This window comes from Chenopodium album, chromosome 23, assembly GCF_948465745.1.
Source record: "Chenopodium album chromosome 23, dcCheAlbu1.1, whole genome shotgun sequence".
Lineage (NCBI taxonomy): Eukaryota > Viridiplantae > Streptophyta > Magnoliopsida > Caryophyllales > Amaranthaceae > Chenopodium > Chenopodium album.
The window spans coordinates 33,353,288-33,377,753 of NC_137856.1; the positions used below are offsets into that span (position 1 = coordinate 33,353,288).

General features: G+C 34.9%; 4 protein-coding genes across 6 annotated transcripts; 1 reads left to right on the forward strand and 3 right to left on the reverse strand.

Annotated features, from left to right (window-relative positions):
• Positions 1 to 817: 817 nt before the first annotated feature.
• LOC145608316 (histone acetyltransferase MCC1-like) lies at positions 818 to 5,705 on the reverse strand. Of its 2 annotated transcripts, none has more exons than XM_081663932.1 (6): positions 5,483 to 5,705; positions 4,326 to 4,529; positions 4,057 to 4,201; positions 2,951 to 3,050; positions 2,631 to 2,859; positions 818 to 1,319 (listed from the first exon to the last, which is right to left on the reverse strand). In XM_081663932.1, exons 2-6 carry the CDS (start codon positions 4,430 to 4,432, stop codon positions 1,130 to 1,132), a joined length of 771 nt encoding a protein of 256 aa, XP_081520058.1. In that variant the 5' UTR covers positions 4,433 to 4,529; positions 5,483 to 5,705; the 3' UTR covers positions 818 to 1,129. The 2 variants fall into 2 exon arrangements, with proteins under 2 accessions (XP_081520058.1, XP_081520057.1); XM_081663931.1 differs by having other exon boundaries at positions 4,326 to 4,597; positions 5,483 to 5,704.
• A 1,150-nt stretch (positions 5,706 to 6,855) lies between these two features.
• Positions 6,856 to 16,233, reverse strand: LOC145607744 (uncharacterized). Of its 2 annotated transcripts, XM_081663334.1 has the most exons (13): positions 16,039 to 16,233; positions 15,622 to 15,853; positions 14,175 to 14,273; positions 13,870 to 13,927; positions 12,988 to 13,068; positions 12,809 to 12,880; positions 12,485 to 12,732; positions 12,300 to 12,371; positions 8,915 to 9,031; positions 8,726 to 8,807; positions 8,565 to 8,611; positions 7,882 to 7,963; positions 6,856 to 7,245 (listed from the first exon to the last, which is right to left on the reverse strand). In XM_081663334.1, the coding sequence occupies exons 2-13, from the start codon at positions 15,840 to 15,842 to the stop codon at positions 7,162 to 7,164; spliced, it is 1,263 nt and encodes a 420-aa protein (XP_081519460.1). In that variant the 5' UTR covers positions 15,843 to 15,853; positions 16,039 to 16,233; the 3' UTR covers positions 6,856 to 7,161. The 2 variants fall into 2 exon arrangements, with proteins under 2 accessions (XP_081519460.1, XP_081519461.1); XM_081663335.1 differs by lacking the exon at positions 16,039 to 16,233 and having other exon boundaries at positions 13,870 to 13,937; positions 15,622 to 15,781.
• On the forward strand, positions 16,017 to 18,444 carry LOC145607745 (DAR GTPase 2, mitochondrial-like). The gene is made up of 8 exons (XM_081663336.1): positions 16,017 to 16,187; positions 16,618 to 16,728; positions 16,820 to 16,897; positions 17,028 to 17,178; positions 17,271 to 17,341; positions 17,424 to 17,520; positions 17,762 to 17,967; positions 18,076 to 18,444. The coding sequence occupies exons 1-8, from the start codon at positions 16,017 to 16,019 to the stop codon at positions 18,331 to 18,333; spliced, it is 1,143 nt and encodes a 380-aa protein (XP_081519462.1). The 3' UTR covers positions 18,334 to 18,444.
• A 733-nt stretch (positions 18,445 to 19,177) lies between these two features.
• Positions 19,178 to 23,253, reverse strand: LOC145608395 (heat stress transcription factor A-1e-like). The gene is made up of 3 exons (XM_081664005.1): positions 22,695 to 23,253; positions 19,723 to 21,012; positions 19,178 to 19,464 (listed from the first exon to the last, which is right to left on the reverse strand). The coding sequence occupies exons 1-2, from the start codon at positions 22,944 to 22,946 to the stop codon at positions 19,762 to 19,764; spliced, it is 1,503 nt and encodes a 500-aa protein (XP_081520131.1). The 5' UTR covers positions 22,947 to 23,253; the 3' UTR covers positions 19,178 to 19,464; positions 19,723 to 19,761.
• Positions 23,254 to 24,466: the final 1,213 nt, after the last annotated feature.

Consider the following 24,466-nt stretch of genomic DNA (forward strand, 5'->3'; position numbering starts at 1 on the left):
AGAAGATGCTATTGCCATATTGATCACCCTTGTAAATTTGTTTATCACCTGTAAAATGCTACAAAAATGTGTAGTACTTTTCTTTATTACCTTTTAACTAAAAAAGGAAATAGTCAATATAGTTATATTCCAATTACTAGAAATAATGAGGCAAATCTTGTAAGAAATAAAAGTACGTTTCATAACAAAAATTGATGAAAAAAAAGAAGGCTATACTAATAATGGGTAAGTGAACCATTTTTAGGATAGCCAAATTCAATCTTTTTCAAATTCAGTCTAGATCACAACTTTGTCCTTGAAATTGTAATAAAGTAGGTTGAAAAAAATGTGAATTTTAACAGAATATGCTCAGAATAATATTAATATGGTGTTAATCTTATCCTTAAATCTTATCTCTTCCTCCCTTTTCATTTAGTCATAACATTTGCTTAATTTGTAAAGTTATAGTTAATATAGGATATTTTCTGATGATTATGGCTACATTTACCAAGTTTTGGTCTCTTAAGTATCTTACTTAAGAGTTAAGACTTAAACGTGCACCTAGGTGACACTTGTAATGCATGCACCGCCCAAATACGCCTTTTGTGTATTCATCTTAGGTACATCATATATACTCGTATTATGTAAAAATCTGTACTTTCGTATAATTTACAATGGGGATCTATTACTTGTCAACCTGTAACATGATAGCTAAATCCTAGCGTAGTTGTGGACTAATAAGAGTAGCTAGTCAATACTCAATACTATAAACCTGATTTCGTAGCCTATCCAACTAACATATGAGCCTTTTATTTGTCAAGTAACTGAAAATCAAATATGATGAAAAAGAAAGAAAATTTCAATGCTTTACATTCACCATTATGCACCAGATGAACATAATAGCTACACAATAATCTCCTGTAATTATGTCGGGGAAAAAAAAAAAATCAATAAGATTTACATAAATATTGAGCACCTGCCTGCAATGAAAAGGTGGTAAGCTCTTTGGCACGTTGAAATGTACAGCAAACAAGAGATTATTTGACTGCTCCCGTAAAACAGATGATCTGCGATGATTACAAATTGGCAGATCCACACCACTCCATCGAACTTGAGTTGTATGGTGATGTATAATGTCTATTATTACAACTCACACACACTGACACTCGCTTGAGCCTTCATTCACAAGATTCCTCTTGCTATGAGAAGGTGTCATAAAACCACAGCTTTCTCTATACTTTGTCCATCTCCAGGGCTTTTTTTCATCGTATCTCCACAGCTTGCTAGCCACTGAATTCAAACTAGTCCTTACATATTTGACTGCCCCGATGACAAGCTCCCTGCACAATTAGGTAACAAGACTCAACATCAAAATCTAAACAGCAACAAAAAGCCTTGTTTTCCAATTATGACTACAAAGTACGTGGTATCCTTGATTTGTCAAAAAAAAAAGTCGTCTTTCTCAAACAAAGTCTCCTTCATTAGGAAGGTTTCAAAACAAAAATAGAATAATTAGGCTGGATCACCTAAACCATCCAAGCAAAGGGGTGGAAGAAGGTAACCCCATCTGTGCAACATCAAAAATATCCACGAACGCCAATTAGCTTATTTGGTAAGGTCTTGGGGTTGGGGTTGGGTCGTGTTAACCAAGACCTGGGATTGAACCACCTTCGTATCACTGCCTTTTGTGGGTCCCTATAGACCAAAAATAGAAAATAATATGGAGAAGTCCTAGAATGTCTGATAAGCTTCAGCAATAAATTGTTATCATGCAATGCCAAGATATAAAGGTCAACATGTGTATTCTAAAAGTTCTTAGCCAGCAGTGATTTCCATGTATACATTTTGTTGCTGTTCTGTTTTATCACTAGAAATGGCTTCGATTTTGTTACAGTTCTAAATCCTCATTAGAAACGCCTTCAGGAGATAAACACCTTTTACCCTTCAAAACATACAGTAGACCACTCTGGATGTCCAAACTATTTAATCCTAGCATACGAGCCAAAAGGAATGAATTCTATAGAAAATAAAGACCTCAAAAAGTCATCTTCACATTTTTTTCCCATCTTAAGTAATATATTGAACCAACAAAGAAACGTCAACCTAGACACACACACAAAAAGGCAAACCTTTGAGAATCCACTCATCCAGACAGAAAGCACTGCATCTCCCTCCTCCATGGTAAAGCCCTAGATTCGATTTTCATTTTAAGAGGGGTGATAAAATTAGGCCCCAGCAGAGATGCCCAAAATTTGGAGGTTGGGTAAGATTAACCTTGCACAAAAAACAGATTTATTTTTTTTCTTTTAAGGGGAGAAATACTTGATCCCAATCAGGATCTTTCTTTAACCGTATATAATCCATCCTGGTGGACCTTAACATAACATTAACTTATTCTCCCTATTGCACATTGACTGTCCTAGTGCACTTTTTAATGGAATACAAAGATCAACTTTAAAAATTAAATCAATTGAAAATTTGAAACTAACAGGAACATGAAGTATATAAATTCTTCAATCAGCCATCATATAAGACAATAACTTGAGTAAAAAAAATTCAACATATAGTCATAATTTGATAGCTTCAGGTCATAAATTCCAAAGCTATAAATCAAATGGGGCAGAATTAATACTTGGTAGATTTTTACTTACAGCGGTGAGCAAGGAGATCGGCCACCATTTACATAGTACACAAACAAATAGGCATCATAGTGCTGACCCTCGATGAGGTAGAACCCATAAAGCCTTCTTACACATGTGAATGACATTTTCTTGTACAGATAGATGGCTGGAGTATTGTAAGATATAACGTGCAAATATGCAGCTCGACATGTTGGGATAGTTTTAGCATATCTTGTGACCTCTCTGATCAGTGCTGAAGCTGAAGAAAAAGGCAAAATGTGGTTACATCTGCCAAAAAATCAGTAAGCAAATGCAGTAAGGAACTAATGACTTGAGGAATTGGCACATACCAATGCCGAATTTCCTGTATGCTTCAACTACTCCCAGGGTGAGAATATACACTAGAGTTTGATCAGATTGGGTGGAGTCACATTTAACCAAATCAGTGATCTGCAAATCATAGGAACACAATTAAGAATACTACATGAATACACCACTGCACAACATGTATATCACAGCTCATGAAATTTTGGGAGCCAAAATTTGCAGCAAACTTGTATAAAGCCCGTATTCTCACAAAAATCATGAAAGAGAGCTACACTATCAGCCCGTAAGGGTCCTCCACCGGAGGAGTGGAGGAGGGTGCTCCTTTTTATCAATGACTTACATGAAAGCTCTAGAATCATGTTCAAATTTGATTAAGGCATAGCAGTCAAGGTTTAGGCCATGGCTACCATATATCCCTCTTTCTCTTCAATTTACCAACCTGATATAACAGGCTGCATTGGCTAGCATATACCCCATATAATTACAAACAGGAGGTGAGCAAAAATGTTTTGTTTTTATTTTACTTTTTCAAAGTTCTATCTTAATGTAAATTGGGAAATATCATTCCACAGTTAAAATTAAATAAAGGGTAATACATTCAAATATTCATATTGCATTAGATAAATTAATTGATTACATCACAAACTACAAGCGAATAGCTAGTGTGGCTCAAATGTCAAAACATAACAGAAGGTTTCCCTGAATCCATGTAGCTAATTACTGATCTTGCCCATTACTGTTGATAGAACTATCAGAAACGAAATCTCATCCAATATTCCCTGTGGTCCTGTGGAGTATATCCCTATAGGGTAGCCTGATCACACAATCAGCCACACATCATCTACTTATCACGCTATCAGTAGGAAAGAGGGGTATCCAAAAAAGACACAAGGTGTGGAAAACGATCTTGAAGCTTTATTTATCGTATTAGATGTAAAAGTCAAAGTGGAATAAAAATAGTTGTCCACACAAACTCATCAACTATATGATTTCAAATCCAACAATATCAAGCAATCCACAACCTTGACCCAAGCCTATCGAATAATTTTTTTTTTTTTTTTTAAAAAAAAAAAAAAAAAAAAAAGGTTCCAAAATAGAGAGTAGTAGCAACACAAACAAAGAGGCATACCTCACTTTCTCTTGCTAGAACAATCTTTATGGTGACAAATCCAATAAGATCATCACTTTGAGCACCGGGTCTACTACGATCAACAGCTCCCCATGAAATTATTTCACGGCGATTTACAACGTTGTGAAAGAACTCAGGCTCATACCTTAAAGAATCAAAATCAAGTGATATATCACAGAAAGCTTACTTAAGTTAGATAAGCATAAAACAGAAAAAGAAAAAAGGATAATTGCATAAAAAGAAAACTAAGTAAAGAGAGGATAATCCACCTGATGGGAAAGAGATCTGCATGAAGTTGTTGGAGAATTCCTAAATCAGAGGGTCCAATTGGTCGGTATGCAATAAATGGACGGTGGGATGTCTTTCGGCCTATCATGGAACTCTAAAGCATTAATCTCCTGTAATATATTGATATATGTTGAGACAACGGATAACAGTTTCTTCTTCCATCTAAGAGCCTTCAGCTGAAAATTCTGATACAATAAATTCCACAACTTGACAATATCACTCGGCTTTCAAATATCTCCATAGTTCAAAATATCTGGTTTTGGCAAGAAGAAGAAATACACAATCTAATTTAGTTCTGAATCCATGGAAACTACTTTAAGTGGCCATATACTATACATCAAAACAAGACAACTCTCACAAATTATAGACACAATCCATCTGTCAAACAGAAACACATAAATGTCGCTTTTTATGAATCTTCCTATGTTCATATAATCCACAATTTTTTATGATATCATAGATGGTATCTTGCCAATGCGGATTTTTTAACTACTTTGATTTACCTATCAAAGACTTTTCCTACTTTGCATAAGGTTGTAATAAACCAAACTTAAGCCAATGACCGCATCAAGTATAAGTTTTGCAATTAAATATCAAATCTTTTCAAACCAACTGAAGTGATTAAGGTAATCTAGAACTAAAAGTTTACAACTTCAATCGATACTCGAAAATCTAGCAATTGGGTCGTTTGACAATTTAAAGTACAGCCATTTTTCACATTTGGAAACCTAAATAGCAGTAGACAATCAAACAAACGAGTAAATATTTCTTGGGAGCGGCCGTAATGGCCTAGGATCAACCTCGTCTACATCATTATCCTCATTCTATCTCCCCACCAATAATAAATAGATTTTAAATTACAAAAAAAAAATCATAAGATTAATTCAGCAGCCCTTTTCTTATATAAAGCTAATGGTTTTGATTATATTACGAATTTCCCTCAAATCACAAAGCAACATCAATTATATCCCAAATTTAAAATTGCAGTAATAATTAACTAATTAAGCAAAAAAAATCACAAAAATTGAGCAATTAAACATATAATTAAGTATCGTACACTTTATAATCAATGGAAAAATATAATGAAATCACAAACAGTAAAATCTTCTTCAAAATTGAATTTTCGACAGAAAAATACCTGCGACAAGAAGTGGGATTGAGTGAGACAGAAATTTAAGGTTATTAGATTAGTTTAACTGTAAAAGAAGTATTTGGGATTGCTGGAAATTTTTGATTTTTTTAAAGAGAAAATTTTGAAGGGAGAGAGATAAATGATGAAGATTGAAGAGGGTTTAAACTTAGAGAATTCCCAGATTTGTGTTTTGAGTTTGATACTTTTCTTTTGATCGTCAGTAGTTTTTGTCTCCTCTTTTGTTTTGTTGACTTTTCAACGTGTTTTGAGTTTGTCTCATTTACGGTTTATCGTTCAACTCAAGATTAAGTAACTTATGTTTACAAAAAAAAAAAAAAAAAAAAAAAAAAAAAAAAAGAAAGTAACTTATGTTTGAAAAGAATATTTTTAAAACTTAAGAATTAGTGACTTCTTATTTTGAACTTTGTATGTGGGTATAGTTTGTAATTCGCTTAATATCGTGAAGGATTCTCATCATCTTAATAAGATCTTAAAATGCGAAATTAATAATTGCATTCATCGTTTACAACTCTTGACTATCACTGCAACAAAATTCTAAAGTAGCCACATGTCCACATCATTTAACACTTTCGGGGTTTGGGGCTTTTGTGGACTTATTGATAGGCTTGTTATGGTTGCAAACCAATTTGTATGATATCAAAAAAAAAAAAAAAAACTCGCAACATTCACTTCAATTGTAAAAATAATTTTCAAAATTGGTTCAAAGTGTCCTATAGCCTTAAGTTTCTATTTTTTTTTCTAGAAAGGAAAAAGCTCAAGATACTTTTTATAGACCCCAACAGTCCCAAGAGACCATTTGGATGGTAATAAAGTATCCACTTTGCCTTTAAAGTAACAATTTAACCATTTGCACACGTGCCTCCCTTAATTAACTCAAGGTAGACCGGGTTTTTATGTGACTGACTACTAATCGTATATAATTCCAAACAACATTATATAACCCGGTGATGAATCCCCTACTATCACTTCAGTTTCTGACACTAGGTCCCAAAATATCCAAATAGGCAAAAGTGATCCAATGTATTATTATAAGTTCCAAATTTGGCTACGGGAAAACATTTTTGAACCTAGCAAGATTATGCACCAAGGTGCTACATAAGAGCATGGTTTATTGGGGTTTGTGAGTTATGAGGCTTTAGGTCTAAAATCCCCTTTTGCCCTTCCAATGTTGTATTGTTTTATGTACGACTGCTAACAATCTTACATATGCAGGTCCTAATTCTTGTGAATCAAGAAAAAAAAAAAAAAAGAGGTATTGAAGCCACCAATGTTGTATTATGAAGATGTCAGATCGGGGTCTTGTTACAACTGTAAATCCAACCACATGTTCCACCCTAAATTTTGCAACACAGAAAATATAGTATTCAAGCTTTGTTGTGGTCCAAAGCAAAGAAAATGCAAAGTCTAAATCTACACATTTCTTCGCGATGTAAGACACCTGTTAAGTTAATGATTACAAACTTGCATAAGAGATTAAGAGCATAGCCGGTGAGGCAAAGTCTAAGTTCAATTTGTCTGTCGCTGTTTCAAAACAGTTGCAAAGTTTCAATTCATTACGAGGAAGGAGCATGGAAGAGGAAGCACTCGCTAACATTGTATCTAGTAGTTTATAAGGCTTTGTAGCTTGATCACCGATCAAAAATCTACTAAATTCCACCAACCTACTACAAAAGAGCTCCAGTGATGAAACGATGATTCTGCACAGCTGAAGCAACTGGGCGCTTCCTGTAATCAGGATTTAGCATCGCCTGTAATTTGGAAGATAAAAAGTAAACAACTTGACACATTTGTTGTAGCAAAAACATAAAGTACTGCTCAAATTTTGTGGCAATCAAATGAAGTGTTATTCTCTCAACTATATGGTATAGAAGTGAGCATTACAAAAGTTGATCAACTCAAAGCATTACAAAAGTTGATCAACTCAACAGCACATCACCTACATTTAAACGATGATGCGAACATAAAATAACAGCACGGTCATGGTGAATTAAGACATTAAACCCAACATGCATTCAGAAGATAACAAATCAAAAATAACTGATGCACAAATCACCTTCTTATAACATGCTGACAGGGATGCATATATACAGATTAGATAAATTAAATACTTGGAAATGGATAGTTGTCATTACTCATTAGTCAACTACAAGTTGGCACAATAGAAAATTGAAGTTATTTCATCTAGCATGATCATATTAACTGTCAGAGATTCTATAACACATAACAGTATAGATGAGTGTTTAATCCATATAAAAGAAAATTGAGTTTAGAACAGATAATTTGTAATTTGAATGATTAGCTATCAGACCAGCACCAGACAGACTTTTAACAGAACAGAATGTATGACAATTACAATTACAGGTAAAAGAAAGTAATCCACTAACCTGAAGTAGCTCCCAACCAGCACCATCACCAAGATCTAGGAATTTGACAGCCTGTAGCAAGCGATCATCAGCTGAACAGTATCTGTAAACATGTAAAATGCAAAGAAGTTAATACATAACACTGAAGAAGGGTCCTTACTAATGGTTTTGCACCACAAATTAGATGCCTAAGATTTCATAACCCCGCATTTAATTTCGTAAAAACATCACACGGAACTCAATCATCCACATAATAGGAGATTACAGACAGCCTCCCTATTATGAACTCACCCAAAGCCACATTTTGATCATTACTAAACTGCAATGTTACAGCATATAAGTCTACCAAAACCGATGGAAATTCAAGAGACAAACAAAACATTTACCAATCCCATGTTCTAGAATGTAAACTCTTTATGTCCTCTTTCCGAGAATCAAAAGTGACTAGGCTACATGTACTTAGCAAGTCAATATAGCTATGCCCTAAAAGTTACATGTCTACGTCCTCAAAGAATACAAGTTGGTGGTCAGACGATTATAGATCATCTCTAATCATGACTTGTGCTAGAACAACCATCACACACGCGAAGTATAATGCAAATAACAATAATTTTAATAAATAAATAAATAATAAAAAAAATAAAAACTAATTATCTGCAGTGTGCTTATGGTATTAAGCTTAGATAGAAAGTTTGCAGACATACTCTCTGAATGCTTGGAGATCAAGCTGAAAAGTGTTCTCCACTAGCCTCTGCAATTCAGTGTAATTTAGTCCATTCAGTACCCATTCAATTTAAAAAGGCGGGCGCCACAGGCTAGCAGCTTATGTAAATTGCAATGCTACAGCTGAAGTAGTACGACTCACTTGTAAAGAAAGACTATCCATGATGCCAGTTTCACAAAATGGAGCGAAAGCCAAGTATGCAAAAAGAAGACCTGCTTCATATCTGCATATAGAATTTCAAAGACAACATCCAAGTAATTATTCATAATGCCAGTCAGAAAATCATTTTACGTTCAAACAAATCATGCATAACTCTCCTCACATACTTACATGTCATCTGCAATCCCAAAGTTTCTTTTCTCCATAGGATTATAAGCACCAGCTGCAATAGCTCGTCTCCAAAGTCCTTCTGACAAAGATCCAGGACCTTTCTCTAATGACGAATAACTGGGAAAAGGCATTAAGCGTGCATCCATTACAATCATTATCTATATCTATACCAATGATTCAAAACTTACTTATATGCCACGTATCACACATTCACACCCTTCATCCCATCCCTTATTTCCATGCAAATAAGGAATATTCCCTTCCTCATCCCCATTATTATTTGATTTAAATATATTTAGATTCAATCAGATATAATCGCATAATTGCATAAATTTAAAAAAAGTTACATTTAAATAGAAAAAAATCATGGCTTTACATCAACACGTATAAGACGGAAGTTTCACACACTCAACCTATGTGATGCGTACCCATCCACGGCTCCACTATCTCTATTTTTTCACTCTCTTCAAATTCCATGTCATGCGGGCCCACTTCTCAACAAAAAATCTTTGAATTATTATATATTCTTATTCCATACTATCTACCATTCTACCAAAGAATCTACTAGCCCTACTAAGTAACTAATATGTGTATCTAAATATTATAGAAAATCGATTTGAGAGTTGGAGTATACTTTAATTTGATCATGAAAGAATCTCTTTACTTTTCTTGTATCACTATCCCGGACGGTTCCTCATGATGATTTATTTTGGCCATCCCCAAACCATTTTGGACTAAGGATTTGTTTGTTTGTTTGTTGAGGTTGTAAAGAGTGAAGGAATACAAACCTAAATCTTAAGAAAAATAAACCATTAAAATTACTTAAAAATAGCAACTCACGCATCACACATATATAAACAAGGTTACATTTAAAGAGAAACGATGGATCTAACTAAATAATGAATGGGTTTACATAACACACATAAACAAAATAATTAGCCTCTACGGGGGTTTGGCCAGGTCAAAAGTCAAAGATAGGCCTCTAGAAGGGGAATTGGAATTTCACCCTACCTCCATCCCCTTAGAAGGGTATTTTGGTAAATCAACATACCAAAGGTTAAATATGTAATTTACCATAACATGTACCCAATATCCATTCATTAAGTTTATCTATATTTTTTCTATGATTCACACAACACCAAATAACCACAAGTAACTACTACATACTCATAAACCTAACAAATATAAAGCCTGTAGTGTTTACTTAATTAAATATATTTTTTCCCTATTAACATAAGCGGTGGTTGCCATGATGGCACAGCAACTTCGTGTTCAAAGGTTGCAGGATCGAATCTTGATCCCCTTCATTTTTTTGGTGGAATTTAAAGAATGGGTATTAATCTATATTTTGACACTCTTATTTTTCCAAAAAATATTTCTTGTGGGCCCTATAAAGGGAAAATACGGGAAAAAAATGCAGTAATTGTAAAAATAGGAAAATTTGCTAAAACGATCCAGAAGATGGGAAAAAGGTTGGGTTTAAGAGGGGGATGAGTTTTTGATACTCTTTACATCCCATATTTCCCTTATTGTGCTTTTTTTGAGGTTCATCATATTTATATGACATCATTATAGTCAAGGCACATTACATCATTACACTTATATGACATCATTATATTTCAAAATTTCATGACTTTCAAACTAGAGTCAAAACTTATTCTTGGTACTTTATAGACATCTTTATCGGTGTCTTATGGTTTCAAACCTCCTTATATGACCCCAGCACTCACCCTACGCATTCAATTCATTTTTTTATAAAATGTCAAAAATTGACCTGAAATCATGTATTATAGCCTTCAATTTTGGACAAACTTTCACTTTTTCTGACCCGGAAATAATAACAGCCGAGATTCTTACCATGGTCCCTAATACACCCCAGGAGTCCATTTCGGTGGATAAAAACTATTCAATATGTCTTTAAATGGACAATTTACCTGTTTACAACTTACACCGATTTCAAAAATTCAAGACAATCACGGACATTTATGACAACATATAAGGGTCATATATAGTTCTGAACGACATTATATCACCCCGAGATGTATCCCCTAATATCTCAAGACATTTCGATACAACATCCAAATTGCTAAAAAAATGTGGATAATAGCCTTTAATTTTGGAAATTTTTGACTATGTTTACCATGGATCCTAATACCCTCCGGGAGTCCAATTGGGTGGGTGCAACCATCCAATTTGCCTTTTAACGGTCAATTTACCCGTTTATAACTTGCACCGATTTTATAACTTCAAGCCTACCATGGACATTTATGACAACATATAATGATCATATATGGTTCCAAACGACATTATATAACCCCGGGGATGTATCCCCAGAATCTTAAGACTTTTCGACACAGTGTCCCGAAACCTCCAAAATTGCTCAAAAAGCGTGGATAATAGCCTTCAATTTTGGAAATTTTTTACTTTTTTTGCCCCGGAAATAAAAATTGCCGAGATGTTTACCATGGTCCCTAATAGGCTCCGAGAGTCCAATTGGGTGGGTGGAACCATCCTATTTGCCTTTAAGCATCCAATTTACTCGTTTTCATACACGCCTTTTGTATTAGCTATAAGCTTTCACGGGGCCTTTACGTAGCCAAATAATGGTTATATATGGGTCGAAACAAGATTATATGACCTTGGGATGCATCCCATAGTGTTCCGTGAATTACTCCAATTTCGCGTATTATAGCCTTCATATTTGGCTTCTATCATTTTTCACCCGGCGAGATTATCCATCCAAGTACTTCCATAGGTTCTCAAAGGGCCTTGGGAGTAATAAATAGTGTCCGGAACCATCTCAATCATCCTTAATCATCATGTCTTAAGGCAAAGTCGACATACCCTCAAATGATAAAAATATCTCCAAGTATGCCTTGTCCTTGGGTGCACATGTCTTGTGCACATGCCACACGCCCCCTTGCACCATCCAACATTCCAACACTTAGGCTTTGTGACTTATCTTAATCTCGTACTTAGCATTTTTTAGCATATAAGATGCACTGCTAACCACGTTTTCCAAAATCGTGTTCTTAGGGAATAGGGTGGGGGGGAGGGTTGAATCGAAGTGACACTCTTTTCATCTTGTGCCCTAATTAAATATATCTAACGGTACAATGTGCTCAAGTTTATGATGATAAAATTGAAGTACTATGTGCTTAAGTTTATGATAATAAAGTTGAAGGTTCTATGTGCTCGAGTTTATGAAATTAAAGAAGTTCAACCCAGGTATACGCTCTTCTGAATTCTAAACAGATTCCATGCTCTAAGTATACATACAAGCCAGAATGGATGCTGTAAATCTGAAATGTTATAGCTTTCAGATCTAAAGAATGAGTGAGGAATCAATGAAAATAATTTAAGAAAGAAGAAACAGGTAGCAAACCTTATATCAACTGAAAACGCAAAATCTCGGAGTTTTGCAACCAGGTAAGGTGCTTCCCTCTCAGATATTGTACTGCAATTACAAGACAAAATTTTAACAACTATGCACAAAAAACATTCACCAAAGTGACATAATCACATAATATATACTAGTACTTGTCATAGTTAGATAATCAGACAGCATACTTAAGAACAACAGAAGCTGGTCCAAGACTCTGGTGTAGTCTGTCATGGGCATGCATATAGACCAGGCCGTTGAAAATTCCCTGGAGCATCTTAATGACAAAATATCTTCTGCGTTTGAATGTTTGCCCTTGTTCAAAAGGATTCCAAAATGATTGTGGATCAAGAGACTTATTCTTTGTCAATTTTTCACTGGAAATCTTTGCATAGTCTGCAGCAGTGTATTTTCCATTATAGCGGAAAGCAAGCCACTACAAAAGGCAGATATATATTTAGTTTGTGGCAAGCAAAAGCGAAGTAGAAACAGGGAAGTTCAACACAACATACCTGCTCACCAGTTTTTGTCTCGAATCCACCTAATAACATCGAGAGATTCTGGCATGTTTCATTTGAGCAGCTCTGAGAGAAATATAGATATCCCAATTCATATAATTAGTAAACAAAGTGATCTGAAGTGAACTTAAAAGATCTTAAAGTCCATAAAATGATAAAACTACTTATCTTACCTGAAGAAAAACATGAGTACTTAGCTCATTGGCAGCCATCATGTCGGCCTCAGCACCACCGGTCCTTTGTCCAGGATATACCTAAACCAATTTTCAAACATACAATCGATACAGATACTTGGAAACTTCACCAATGATAATAATACTAATAACACACATAACCAGGTCCATGAATGAGTTACTCTAGTTATATTGATATGACTCTGTTTACTTTGAAGTAGATGGTCCTGATTTAAACCCAAAGGCTTTGACACAGACCAAATCCTTGGTGAGTGTAAGCCATTTACATGACTCCATCATGATATTAAAAAAAAAAAAAAAAGAAAAGAAAAAAAATAATAATAAATGGTGGACATATTAGCCAATTAACAATCACCATATTGAGAAGAAAATCCTTGAAAGTAAGGTGAGGTGGAGTTGAAGTGTGCTCTAAACAATAGAGAAAATTGACCGTTTACCCTCATAATTAATTTAATAAGAGTAAGGATTTCATGTTATACACCTAAAAAAGTAAAAAGGTAGCTAAATAAAGTATTTCTAACGAGAAAAGAGTAATTGCCTGCTTGGTATACTTTATTATTAAAAAATTTATAACTGTAATACATTTGTGTGTAATTTGAAAGTAAACATTCAAGCCAATTACCAATTGTCCATGAATACCAGGGACATTGACATGAGATGATCGTCTACAATTGATCCAGCAGTTTTGAGTTTTTAATTTTTTATAATTCTATTTTTCAATACCCGCATTTAAATAGTAATAAATGAAATTGAGAAAATCTAGAAGAGAACACAATAGAAATCAGAGTTGCAATGCCATTGACATTGACAAGAGATACCATTAACGCAATTTACTAGCTATCTTCCTTTTTGTTCCAGTACCTTAAAAAGAACAGAAGTGCCTCTCAAAGAACCTTGAGTAATTCTTCCTTCATATAGCCTGCAAAGAACTGCCAAGGACAACATCACTCCCTCATCTTGAGTTCTCAATTAAGAAAAATACCATAATGCAGTGATCAATCAAGAAAGCGTGTAATGCAGTGATGTAATGCAGTTAGTGATCAATTAAGAAACATCACTCCCTCATCAATCAAGTAACAAGTAACACAAAGGAAGAAGCATGTAATGCAGTGATCAATTAAGAAAAATACCATAATGATTGTAATACAGATGATAACAGAACACACCTGATATTGATGCCACCTTCGCCAACATCTTGCGTTCTCAATTTCCCCATATCCTCCGACAGATAATCATAATCTACACCACTTTTAAACCCTGAATAGCTGAAATGCCAGAGTTGATTTTTAATGATTTGGTGGTTTCAAAACTGAAAAAATCATGAAGATCAAGGAAAAGAAAGGGCAATAACATGGTAACCCTCCCCCCCCTTTTTTTTTTTAACTTTCTATTGGGTAGCCAAATATACAATTATTTTCACAATTTAACCTTTTAGAGAATGAGAACATCTTTGACTTATTTAGTTTTTTCTCACTTAACCTTAAAAGAACTCGGTAATACTCCGTGTTAAGTAAATATAACTATATAACTATATAAGTGTCGAACAATAAGTATAAAATCTAATCAGTTATATCTAATAAATGTATAGAACAAATAATCAATAAATATTAGTTCAAATAAGACTGTTCTACTCACCTTACTGCTTACTCACTTCAAGAAAGATAGGTTTAAATAATTAAGTTTCAAAGAATCCAAACAAATTAATTTAATATAAAGAAAGTACCCAAGTTTAATTCACAACTATAATGAGTTGGTTAAAAAAGTTTAAAAAAGCTAAGTTCAGCTAAGTAAATCTTTAGCAAAAAAAGCCTTATTATAGATGAATAAAATTATTGAGAACTTAAGAGTTCAATTACTTTCGTAAGTTAAGCATTCCAATACAAACAAACAAACAAACAAAAAAAAAAAAAAAAGTACAATAATGATGATCATTGATATGAAATAGTTTTCATCTCCATTTTATTCCCGTTCACCTTCCTACCCATTCCCCTTCCCCTTCTCAAATCATATTGTTGTCTCCTTTTTGTTTAATCCCTTGATAAAACTCGGAAAAGCCAAGTTTTACAAATGTTGACCTTGATAATTAACTAATACACAAGTATATACATCATCTAATGGATCTTGGTAAATCAATATCTATACTCGTGCTTACAAATATAGGTTGATTGAACCTAGAAATAATAACTTAATACAATAACTAGTTTTGAGGCCCGCACAATGTCTAGAGTAACTGCATTATTCCATGATTAGAATGAGATGTAATATGGTATACAATTTAATAATGTGTATTTATACGCAACTAAAAATATTACTCCATAACTACATAGTAAAGATGGACCTCGTAAATAAGTAAACAAAATCAAGCATCCCACTTAATTTGAGACGGAAGAAGTCATAAAAACCTAACAAAAACAATTACAGAGTAACATTTTAATCTCTGGGCCACGAGTCGGCCAGCAACCATCACACCCACACGGCCACACCATCACCACCACCATAACAGAATAGAAAAGGCAAGACAATTCCAACTGTTATAAACTCAAAGCTTTCCTAAACATCATACAGCATAAAAATGGCGGAAAAATTAGAGGAGAGAGAAAATGCTTATGAAACCTGGTAACATTGAAGAAGCCATAGCTACCAAGAAAAGGACCAACTTGAAAAGCATCAGGATTTGTAATCAAATTCATACTCGCTTTCCATTTGCATTCTCCTCTCCCCAATTTAATCGATACTCCATTTCTACCACTCAATTTCAATTTCCCCAACCCTAACCCTAACCCTAACCCTAATCCCTTTGAAATCAAATTCAGTGGTTCCGCCGCCATTAACATTCTTCTTCAACCTAGAAACAAGAAATTATTCGCTTTTTGATTGAAAATTTTCCACCATTAATTCAATTTTCTCTCTCTAAAACTGGATAAGGTTTGTTTGGACGGCTTTATTTATAGTGCAAAAAAAAAAAAAAAAAAAAAAAAAAAAAAAAGGTGCGAAATAAAAGGAAGAAAATGACAAAGCACGAAAGCTTACTGTTGATGGCGAAACGAGTAGGTAATACAGTTAGAAAAATGGCGGGAGATGGTAAAAGCTTGTATACTCCTTTCATGGCGGCCGCTTCTAATGCTGTATCTCAGCGTATTGCTAGTGTTGATTTTGTCCTTGATCTTCGAGATGCTCGGGTAATGCCATTACACTTTTGCTTCATTGTTTTCTCTCTTTCTTGTTCATCGTGACTATAACTTGTTTGATGAAATGCCAACTTATTGTTCTTGTAATTTCTCATAATTTATGTTACTCGGACTCAATTAATTATTCAATCTTCAATCTCTCTTTTTGGTTTGTTATGTGTCATGACTATAACTTGTTTGGTGTATTGTCAACTTAATTAAACGTGTAGCTTATGTTACTCGGACTCAGGTACTTGTGTTACTCTTGAATATGTGTCAATAATATAAGTGTTAAAGTTACCATTTATGGTCCAAAATAAATCTTTAAATGTCCATATATTATGTATAATGTGACATGCATAGATATAAAGAGTCCAAGTAACGATTATAAAATTATTCTATGTTTTGAGCATTTATAATTACTAATATCATGTTCATGTAGATACCATTGTCATCCGAATGTGAGCTACTTAGGAGACTATCTTCTTCTTCGTCTTCACGTCGTATTGTAGTGTTAAACAAGATGGATCTTGCTAGTCGCTCAAATGTCAAGGTGATTTGATCTTCCTCATTCGGACATATTATTGTAGTGGCATGTGTTATGTGTTTGCTTATAGACTCCTATTTTTTTCTTTTAACTTCAGGAATGGACAAGGTATTTTGAACGAGAAAGCTTTCCAACATTCGGTGTGAATTCACATAATAAAGACAACATTCAAGAGGTAAAATTAACCATACAAAGTGCAAAAAACATTGAAGAAGCATGTTGCATGTACTTTACAAAGGGAAGTTTTGCAAAGACGACGGAAGAAACTAGTTATTATCACTTATATATTGATTTGTGCTAATCAGTTCCTAGGCTTTTTGCAAAGCCAAGTGAGAGCTTTGAAGAAAGCAGAGCCTGAAAGGCATACCATAACAATGATGTTGGTTGGAATCCCCAATGTTGGGAAGTCAGCTCTTGCAAATTCCTTACATCAAATCGGGCGGATTAGAGCCGCAGGTTCAAATCTATCTATATCAGTTTTCATTTATGTTCAACACTGTCTCCTCTATAAGCTATTCTGATTGTTGACACTCTTTTCCTTGCAACAGAGAAAGGAAAGTTGAAGCATGCAGTAGTAAGCCCATTTCCTGGTGAGACGAAGGGTATATGCAGCTTGAAGGTAGAACACTCAGATGACTTTAACATTATAAAACTTCTGTAATCAGTTTGTGTCATGATGAACTGATCTATTGTGTTTCCAGGTTGCTAGCCATCCTAGCATTTATATCTTGGATACCCCCGGCATTCTACCACCACAGTTGGTTGATGTGGAAGTCTGCGCCAAGTTAGCTTTAACAGGTAAGGTTGACATGAAGCTTAAGGGGAAGAAGTAAAGGAATTTGAATGCACAGTATGGTTTTGAACTTTTGATTACAGAGTTTAGTCCAACTACCTGAACAAAGAAAATGTGGACGGAACATAGTTTAACTGGATGCGTTAGACACTTTCAGTTAATCAGTGATGAACCAAACCTCGTTAACTTGAGATTTGTATTGTTAGGAGGTAATTTTTGCATCCTCTCTCCTTTGATGTGTTGCAGGAGCTCTCAGCGACAATTTAGCAGGTGAGAAAGCACTTGCACAATATTTCCTCTCTATCCTAAACTTGAACCATGAGTACCAGAAATGGGAGAAGCTATCTACCCATGAGCTTCGCGTTCCAGGAAAAAATGATAATGTTTCGCCACTCATTGGTAGTTTTGAAAACGAAAACTCAACACCAGAAGTCATCACGGACCATACTCAGGTAACTTCATCACAAACCAATAAAATTGGCCATTTATTAGGTAATTAGTCTCATAGCACGATTTAGTTATTGCCTAAGCTATTATATGACGTGTTTCTATGTGTACAGGATTCTGTAGTACTCTCTGTTCGTAGAAGTCTGTTTGAAGCTGTTTCATCCTTCAGAGGTAATTTACAAGAAGAAGAGGAACTGTTAATGCTTATAAAAGCAGAGTTTGACGTTTTGAAAAAGGCTTTAAAACTACCAGCAGGGTCAGAGGAGGATATTGAACACAAAGTTGCAGTTAAATTACTGAATCTTTTTCGAACCGGCAGACTTGGTCATTATATATTAGACTCCATACCCGTAAATATCAAAGATGTCTAACCTTAAGTATGGTAAACCATTGTTATATGCTGAAGATCTACTTAATCCAGCACGGGCAGTCATGGCAGGGGTTTGGTTTACAGAGTACCTTGACTTTTTGTAGACTTTGTACGGAGAATATTGTATAAACATTGGGTATCATGATAAAAGCCAAACAGGCAATCGTATTTCATGTATCTCCCTTCTATTCAAACAAGCTCATATTCGAAAGCATTACCAATCACCTCCTGTCTGCACTTTTACAACGCGTTCCTGTATAAACTGCTAAAAAAACCCAACCACACTGAATCATTGTACAGAATAATCCATCAAGAAGCCAACACAAACTGGTTCACATTTTCAGAAATGCCTAGCAAGGCCTTAAAACTGACACCAAGGAGAGTACTTCATATTTTGAGTGACTGCAGACTTGCAACATTATTTCAGCCATATTAGAAAAGTGATCCAAGGTATCCCAACAAAGAACCAATTATCAGAAAATCCTGAAAAGACACTCATAAACCACAAAACTTCCTACTATCATAACACCCGCTTCAGATTGGCACCAATTCCAAGTGCTTGACATGCCGCAGCAAACCCCACCTGCTCTAACAACCTATGCTACCCATCCCTCTTCAAACCTCTAGTGGGGTTAGGACAACACCACAGCCTGAACTGCCAGGGTTAATTCAACAGCCTAGGCCGGTCTAATTTTTGGTAGACTAAGAAAGCTGAGTCATACCTCAAAAATAGCATCAAATCAACAGCTCTTCAAAGGCAACAGCCATGTAACCATAGAAGTATAGATCCTTTGCCAAATTTAGGAGGTGAAATGGATAGCACGCCTAATAATTTTAGAAAGCTATGAGAATGATCAATGGACAACCTTGCTGCATCATATTTTACAACCAAATATCCCCATTCTCAACATACATCAGGATATATTCATTGGATTATCTCATAAAAAGATGAAAGGATGCATGTGGATTTGAAAGGGTAATTTGACAAGAACCAAAAAAAAAAAAAAAAAAAAAAAAAAAAAAAAAACTTATTAATACAACTTCAAAAATAACTAAAAACCCTTTCATGCTTCCCATCACCAGAGCTTTGGGTATACGATATCTTTCTCAGCCAACAGCATGAGCCACAAACCTGAAAAGGACTTGTTGTAAGCAAATAGATTCTTTGAGGATCATTGACAAAAATTAACCTAGCCTCCTACCAGGCAATATCCATACTGCAGAAGTCACGTCATACAGCTAAGAATTTACAAAGCTAAAATATGATTCACATCTTTGTAATATTCATAACTATTGACACTGGGACAAGAGCTTTTAAACATTGCTAGACTAAATCAACAAGTCTAGACGAAACAAAATGACAAGCAAAATTTATGAGCTGTACAATTACCTCAAAATGACTTGAGATATACAAAGTTGGTTGCTGAGGTCAAATCCTTCCCATCTCTGCTGTAAGAAGACCCATTTGATCAGTTAGATGATTCATATGGTGCAGTTTCTCCCATCCCTTATCTTCGCCTATTTCAAGCTCTCTAGTAATGCCAGCCTCTGGTGTACTAGAATCAACCTCTTCTGTATTTTCACCCAATGGGCTCATGGGGAAAAATTGCTCCCAGAATACATCATTACTTCCAGGAAGACAAACATCCAGATCAGGACAGGGAGAATATTCCTCTGAATCTTTTGGTAATGTCCCACTTTGAACCGTTGACAATGAATCTGTAAAACCAACATCAGGATTCTGGGTCACAGAGAAAGTCATATCAGGAAGTTTTAGACTGCTCTCAGGATGAAGCACTTGGTTTAACTCTGACATCAATGCATCTTCTTGAGAGCTTGACAGATCAATTTCTGGGATTTGAACTTCTTTAGCTGGGTCACTTCCCACAGGGCAAGAAGAATGCATCTCTGAAGTTAAAGCATTATTGCTGGAAAACCCTGTTTCTTCAGGAATGAGCGACTGCTTAGAACACTGTGCTACTTCAGAAAGAATCACTCCTGAGGTTCGAGTAGAGGAGCTGCCACAGTCTACTACACTGGACGCAGCAGGCACATGATCAAGCAAAAAATTATTAGGGTCCTTAGGCGAATGGTCAAGCAGGGGTCCATTTAATTTCAAGATCTCTCTAAGCATTGACTTTGCAGCTTCATTTATCAAAGGCTGATATTTAACAACCTGACCATCAGAGTAGTCAGTATGCATACTTTCTGTTCCAGCACCTTCTTCATCATGATTAGGAAGTCTCCTCTTTTTATTGCCTCCTGTGACATGTCTGTTGCTTTCATTTTGCTGCTGCACTATTTGGGCCAAGAAGCCTGGCCTCTGCATAGCTTTAGCGAGAAACGACATCATCTGCTGCTGCCTCTCCTCCATGCCTTGAACGCGCTGCCCAACACTCTGTAACTGGTTATCTGTTGCTTGCTGTTGTTGCCTCAACCTAACAAGTTCTTGCATAAGAACATTCTTGTCCCTTTTAAGCCTTTCAACTTCTTCTTCAAGGCCAAACTTACCTACCTCAACACACGATTTAACAGAAGTGTTTTGAATTGAGGACTGCTGTGGATGAGGATGAGCATTTACTGGTTTGCGCCTAGTGATACTCTTCAACAAGTGTTTCTGACCTCTTAAAAATCCCTCATTAGCAAATTCCCAGCGGTCTGGATCAACTTTCCTAAAACCCTGGTTAAAGCAGGAAAAAATATGAAAGGTTGCAATCAATACGGCCAGATGATAATTTGACGCACTATGCATACAATATTTAAGTAAAATATATTAAAAATAATTGCACATATGATAGGAAAGAGATTGTCTATGTCTTTCCGTGCTTCCGAAAAAGCATATACTCACATAAGACCTTTGCAAATTCTTATGAATTACACACCAAAAAAGACACGCACAATGCACGCATACATACTCCACGTGGTTACAGCAGTTTCTCCAATTAATTACTAAATGGTCTGTAAGACTTCAGCAAAAAAAACCCTCTGACATAACAAGCAAAATAAAAAGGCTTGAAAGAAATTCAAAGCTCCTAATATCAAATGCAACAATACGCTTTCCCTCCAGTAGTCCAGTAACCTCTTTCTTATCCTGCCAGGAGTACTGGAATAGGCATGTATGTATCCTGAGCACATACAGAGTTCTGTATGCAAATAAACAACTCTATTATGTCTCAAGTCTAATGCACAATAGTCCCCTGTTCCAACTACATTATTCTTTCTGTAAAAAAAGAAGTCCCCATATTACTCACTTATCTTTTTTTCCATGAGAAAAGACCTAGATTTCATAATTTCTACTGGATTGTACAAGGAGTTAACATAAATCACAGTAGAGTTTTTGAAAAGACGAGCACCTGTCCCTCATTATTTAATGGAAGCACGCAGCCACTATTACTTTAAGCAGAAAGATATCCAAATTCTATGAACTGTGGCAACACGCCAATACTTAAAACACACAATATTGAGACATTGGTAAGCAACAAATGAATTATCCAATACATCCACAAAGGGGCTCCTCTTTTTCTCACTTTATTTCTACACTAGTATGGCTGAATTATAGGTCATATACTCATATGTAATGTTTAAAATATTGAACTCGTTATAACAGTTAGATAGTAGTGTTTATAAGACAATTTAATCATGCAAGGTAGTTGTTTCAAAAATATTAATCAGGTATTTGCTTGTAAAACAATATTGTGCTTAAAAAGAACAATGGGTTTAAAATCAAGACGAGATATAAAATGAACAGAAAGTATGCTAACGAAGCAAGACATCATCCACGCAGTAAGTATGCATCCTCGGAGACTGGTAAGCAATGCCACAGACCCACAGTGTCCACCCGTAAATCACAGACGGTCCTTAACCCTAACTCAGGGACTTATTGCACACAATAAAGCCGGTAGTAATCCACAATTGAAGACAATCCTTAATCAGAAATCCCAAAAGATCCTTGATCATAACTTTATTCCTTAACCCTAAACCCAGAAACCTCCTAATTCACAAAAAGTTATTCCATGTATATTCTTTTCACCAGTAATTCACTTACCTAAACTTATCCGAACTTACTAAATCGTACTTCACCCAGTAGATTAAACTCCGGGTAACCCTTATTCGAACTTATTAAACCTTATCCGAACTTATATCACCTCCAAAAATCACTTTAAAAAAGAGCTAAACATGATCCAAAAACTCCACACAAATTCAAAACCCTAGTCACAGATTCAAAAACCAACCAAAGTTCTCCCATTTTCAAAATTCAATCCCAAAAACAAAATCAAGTACAACAATTTCAATCATAATCAACACCAACAATAATGAAAAACTAAGAATTAAATTAAATAGGAGAAAAGAGAGAGAACTAACATAAGTATTAAGCTGACGAACGAAGCTGGAGAAATTGTTATGCTTGAAAAACTTAGGCAAAAGATCTTTAGCAAATTCAGGAACATTCCAAACAACAAAACTGTTACTATTACAACTCCATGAAACCACAGAATCAGTTGAAGGATCATCCACCATATCATACGTCTTGCTCAGAAACGGCGCCGGCGTACTACCGCCGTTACTACTACCGTTACTCGCCGCCATAGCTGCCGTCAACGACGATTCTCCCATCAGATGAACTTTTTACTGATTTTTCTATATACAATTCCCCAAATTTGAAACAAAAAAAAAAATCAAAATAGATGAGATATTTGTAGGGGATAATTAGGGTTTAAGGTTCGAAAAGAGTAATTGAAATTGGGAAATTGAAGGGGTTGAAGATTGAATTGAATTGAATTGTTGTGATAAAGATGACAGAGAAAATGGAGGAGAGAGAGAGACTGGCAGCAGGCGGTATCGAAAGAGTCACCAATGGGGGAATGGGAATGCTGTTTACACTGCTTTTTGGGTTTTCATTTTCTTTTTTTTTTTTTTTCCTTTTTTTTTGGATTTTTTGTTTTTTTTCATCAAAGCTTTTTAAATTTCATAATCATTACCTCTCTTAATGTAAATTATGTAATGTCTATCCTTTTTGACACTGTTTGCTTTAATTTCTTATCCTTATGTTAATGTCATGCTAAGGCCCTGTTTGATTCACCTTAATTTTACTGAACTGAAATTATTTTTACTGAATTGAACTTATTTTTACTGAATTGAACTTAATTTTACTGAACTGAAATTATTTTTACTGAAAGTAAATTATTTTTACTGAACTTAAATTATTTTTACTGATTTTCTATTATAATTCTTCTTTAAGAAAATTGAATTTTACTGAACTGAACTTATTTTTACTGATCTGAAATTAATTTTACTGAACTGAAATTAATTTTACTGAACTAAACTTATTTTTACTGAACTAAAATTATTTTTACTTAATATTATTTTTTTAAGGTCGATTTGATCTATGTCGTTCTTTTAGTCAGTGGCCTTCTATATGAGATTTAGCCGACGTCTTGAAGCTACAGTCTTTATATGTGTGATGTCATGTCATATAACTTCACGCATATTATTTTGATTTGATTTGAGCTCTTCTTTTTAAGATAAAATGTTAAATGTCATATAAACAACATGATTTAAACTCTTCTAATAATCCATATGAGCTAATTTTGATTGATCTTATGTAAGCAGTAAACAAGAATGAATTCATGAGATGTGAGAAGTGTACTAAACAAGTTCAAAGTGACCAAAGGATAACATGCCTTTGATTAATGGATAATTGGGTAAATTAGACAAATATCTAGCTTAGAGGGCTAAAAGATTTTATAGATAACTGGGTAAATTAGACAAATATCTAGTACGTAATATACCACATGTGTGTGTATTTTTAGCAAGAGAATCCGACCAATATTCCTATTGGACAAGAGGACTGATGTGGAACCATGATAGCCCCTCACAAAATCCAATTAAAGAAAAAACTTTTTTTTATGGAAAATGTAGAGTTAAGAAAAATATCTGGATCAAAATATCTGGCGAAACCTGTTTTGTAATTACAGCTCCCCTCATGCCAAAGAACCAGAGGCCTTCAGGCAAGTGCACAATATTATGAGCTTAAAATTACTCAGATAGAAAAGAAACGAGACGCATAACTTTAATCTCTTCGTTTTCCTCTGTAGTCATCTTTAAAACCGAAATAAGCTGTTCGAGTTGTAGGA

Excerpts from the sequence above, each read along its gene's own strand:
- LOC145608316 (XM_081663932.1), bottom strand. The coding sequence starts at position 4,432 with ATGATAGGCCGAAAGACATCCCACCGTCCATTTATTGCATACCGACCA. Across the intron at positions 3,051-4,056 it reads TTCTAGCAAGAGAAAGTGAG|ATCACTGATTTGGTTAAATG; the intron begins GTATGCCTCTTT and ends TATGATTTGCAG. Across the intron at positions 2,860-2,950 it reads ATACAGGAAATTCGGCATTG|CTTCAGCACTGATCAGAGAG; the intron begins GTATGTGCCAAT and ends CTTTTTCTTCAG.
- LOC145607745 (XM_081663336.1), top strand. The coding sequence starts at position 16,017 with ATGACAAAGCACGAAAGCTTACTGTTGATGGCGAAACGAGTAGGTAAT. Across the intron at positions 16,188-16,617 it reads TTGATCTTCGAGATGCTCGG|ATACCATTGTCATCCGAATG; the intron begins GTAATGCCATTA and ends ATGTTCATGTAG. Across the intron at positions 17,342-17,423 it reads AGGGTATATGCAGCTTGAAG|GTTGCTAGCCATCCTAGCAT; the intron begins GTAGAACACTCA and ends TTGTGTTTCCAG.
- LOC145608395 (XM_081664005.1), bottom strand. The coding sequence starts at position 22,946 with ATGGGAGAATCGTCGTTGACGGCAGCTATGGCGGCGAGTAACGGTAGT. Across the intron at positions 21,013-22,694 it reads TTCGTCAGCTTAATACTTAT|GGTTTTAGGAAAGTTGATCC; the intron begins GTTAGTTCTCTC and ends TGCTTTAACCAG.
- LOC145607744 (XM_081663334.1), bottom strand. The coding sequence starts at position 15,842 with ATGTTAATGGCGGCGGAACCACTGAATTTGATTTCAAAGGGATTAGGG. Across the intron at positions 8,808-8,914 it reads TTTGGGATTGCAGATGACAT|ATATGAAGCAGGTCTTCTTT; the intron begins GTAAGTATGTGA and ends TTCTATATGCAG. Across the intron at positions 7,964-8,564 it reads GATCTCCAAGCATTCAGAGA|ATACTGTTCAGCTGATGATC; the intron begins GTATGTCTGCAA and ends ACATGTTTACAG.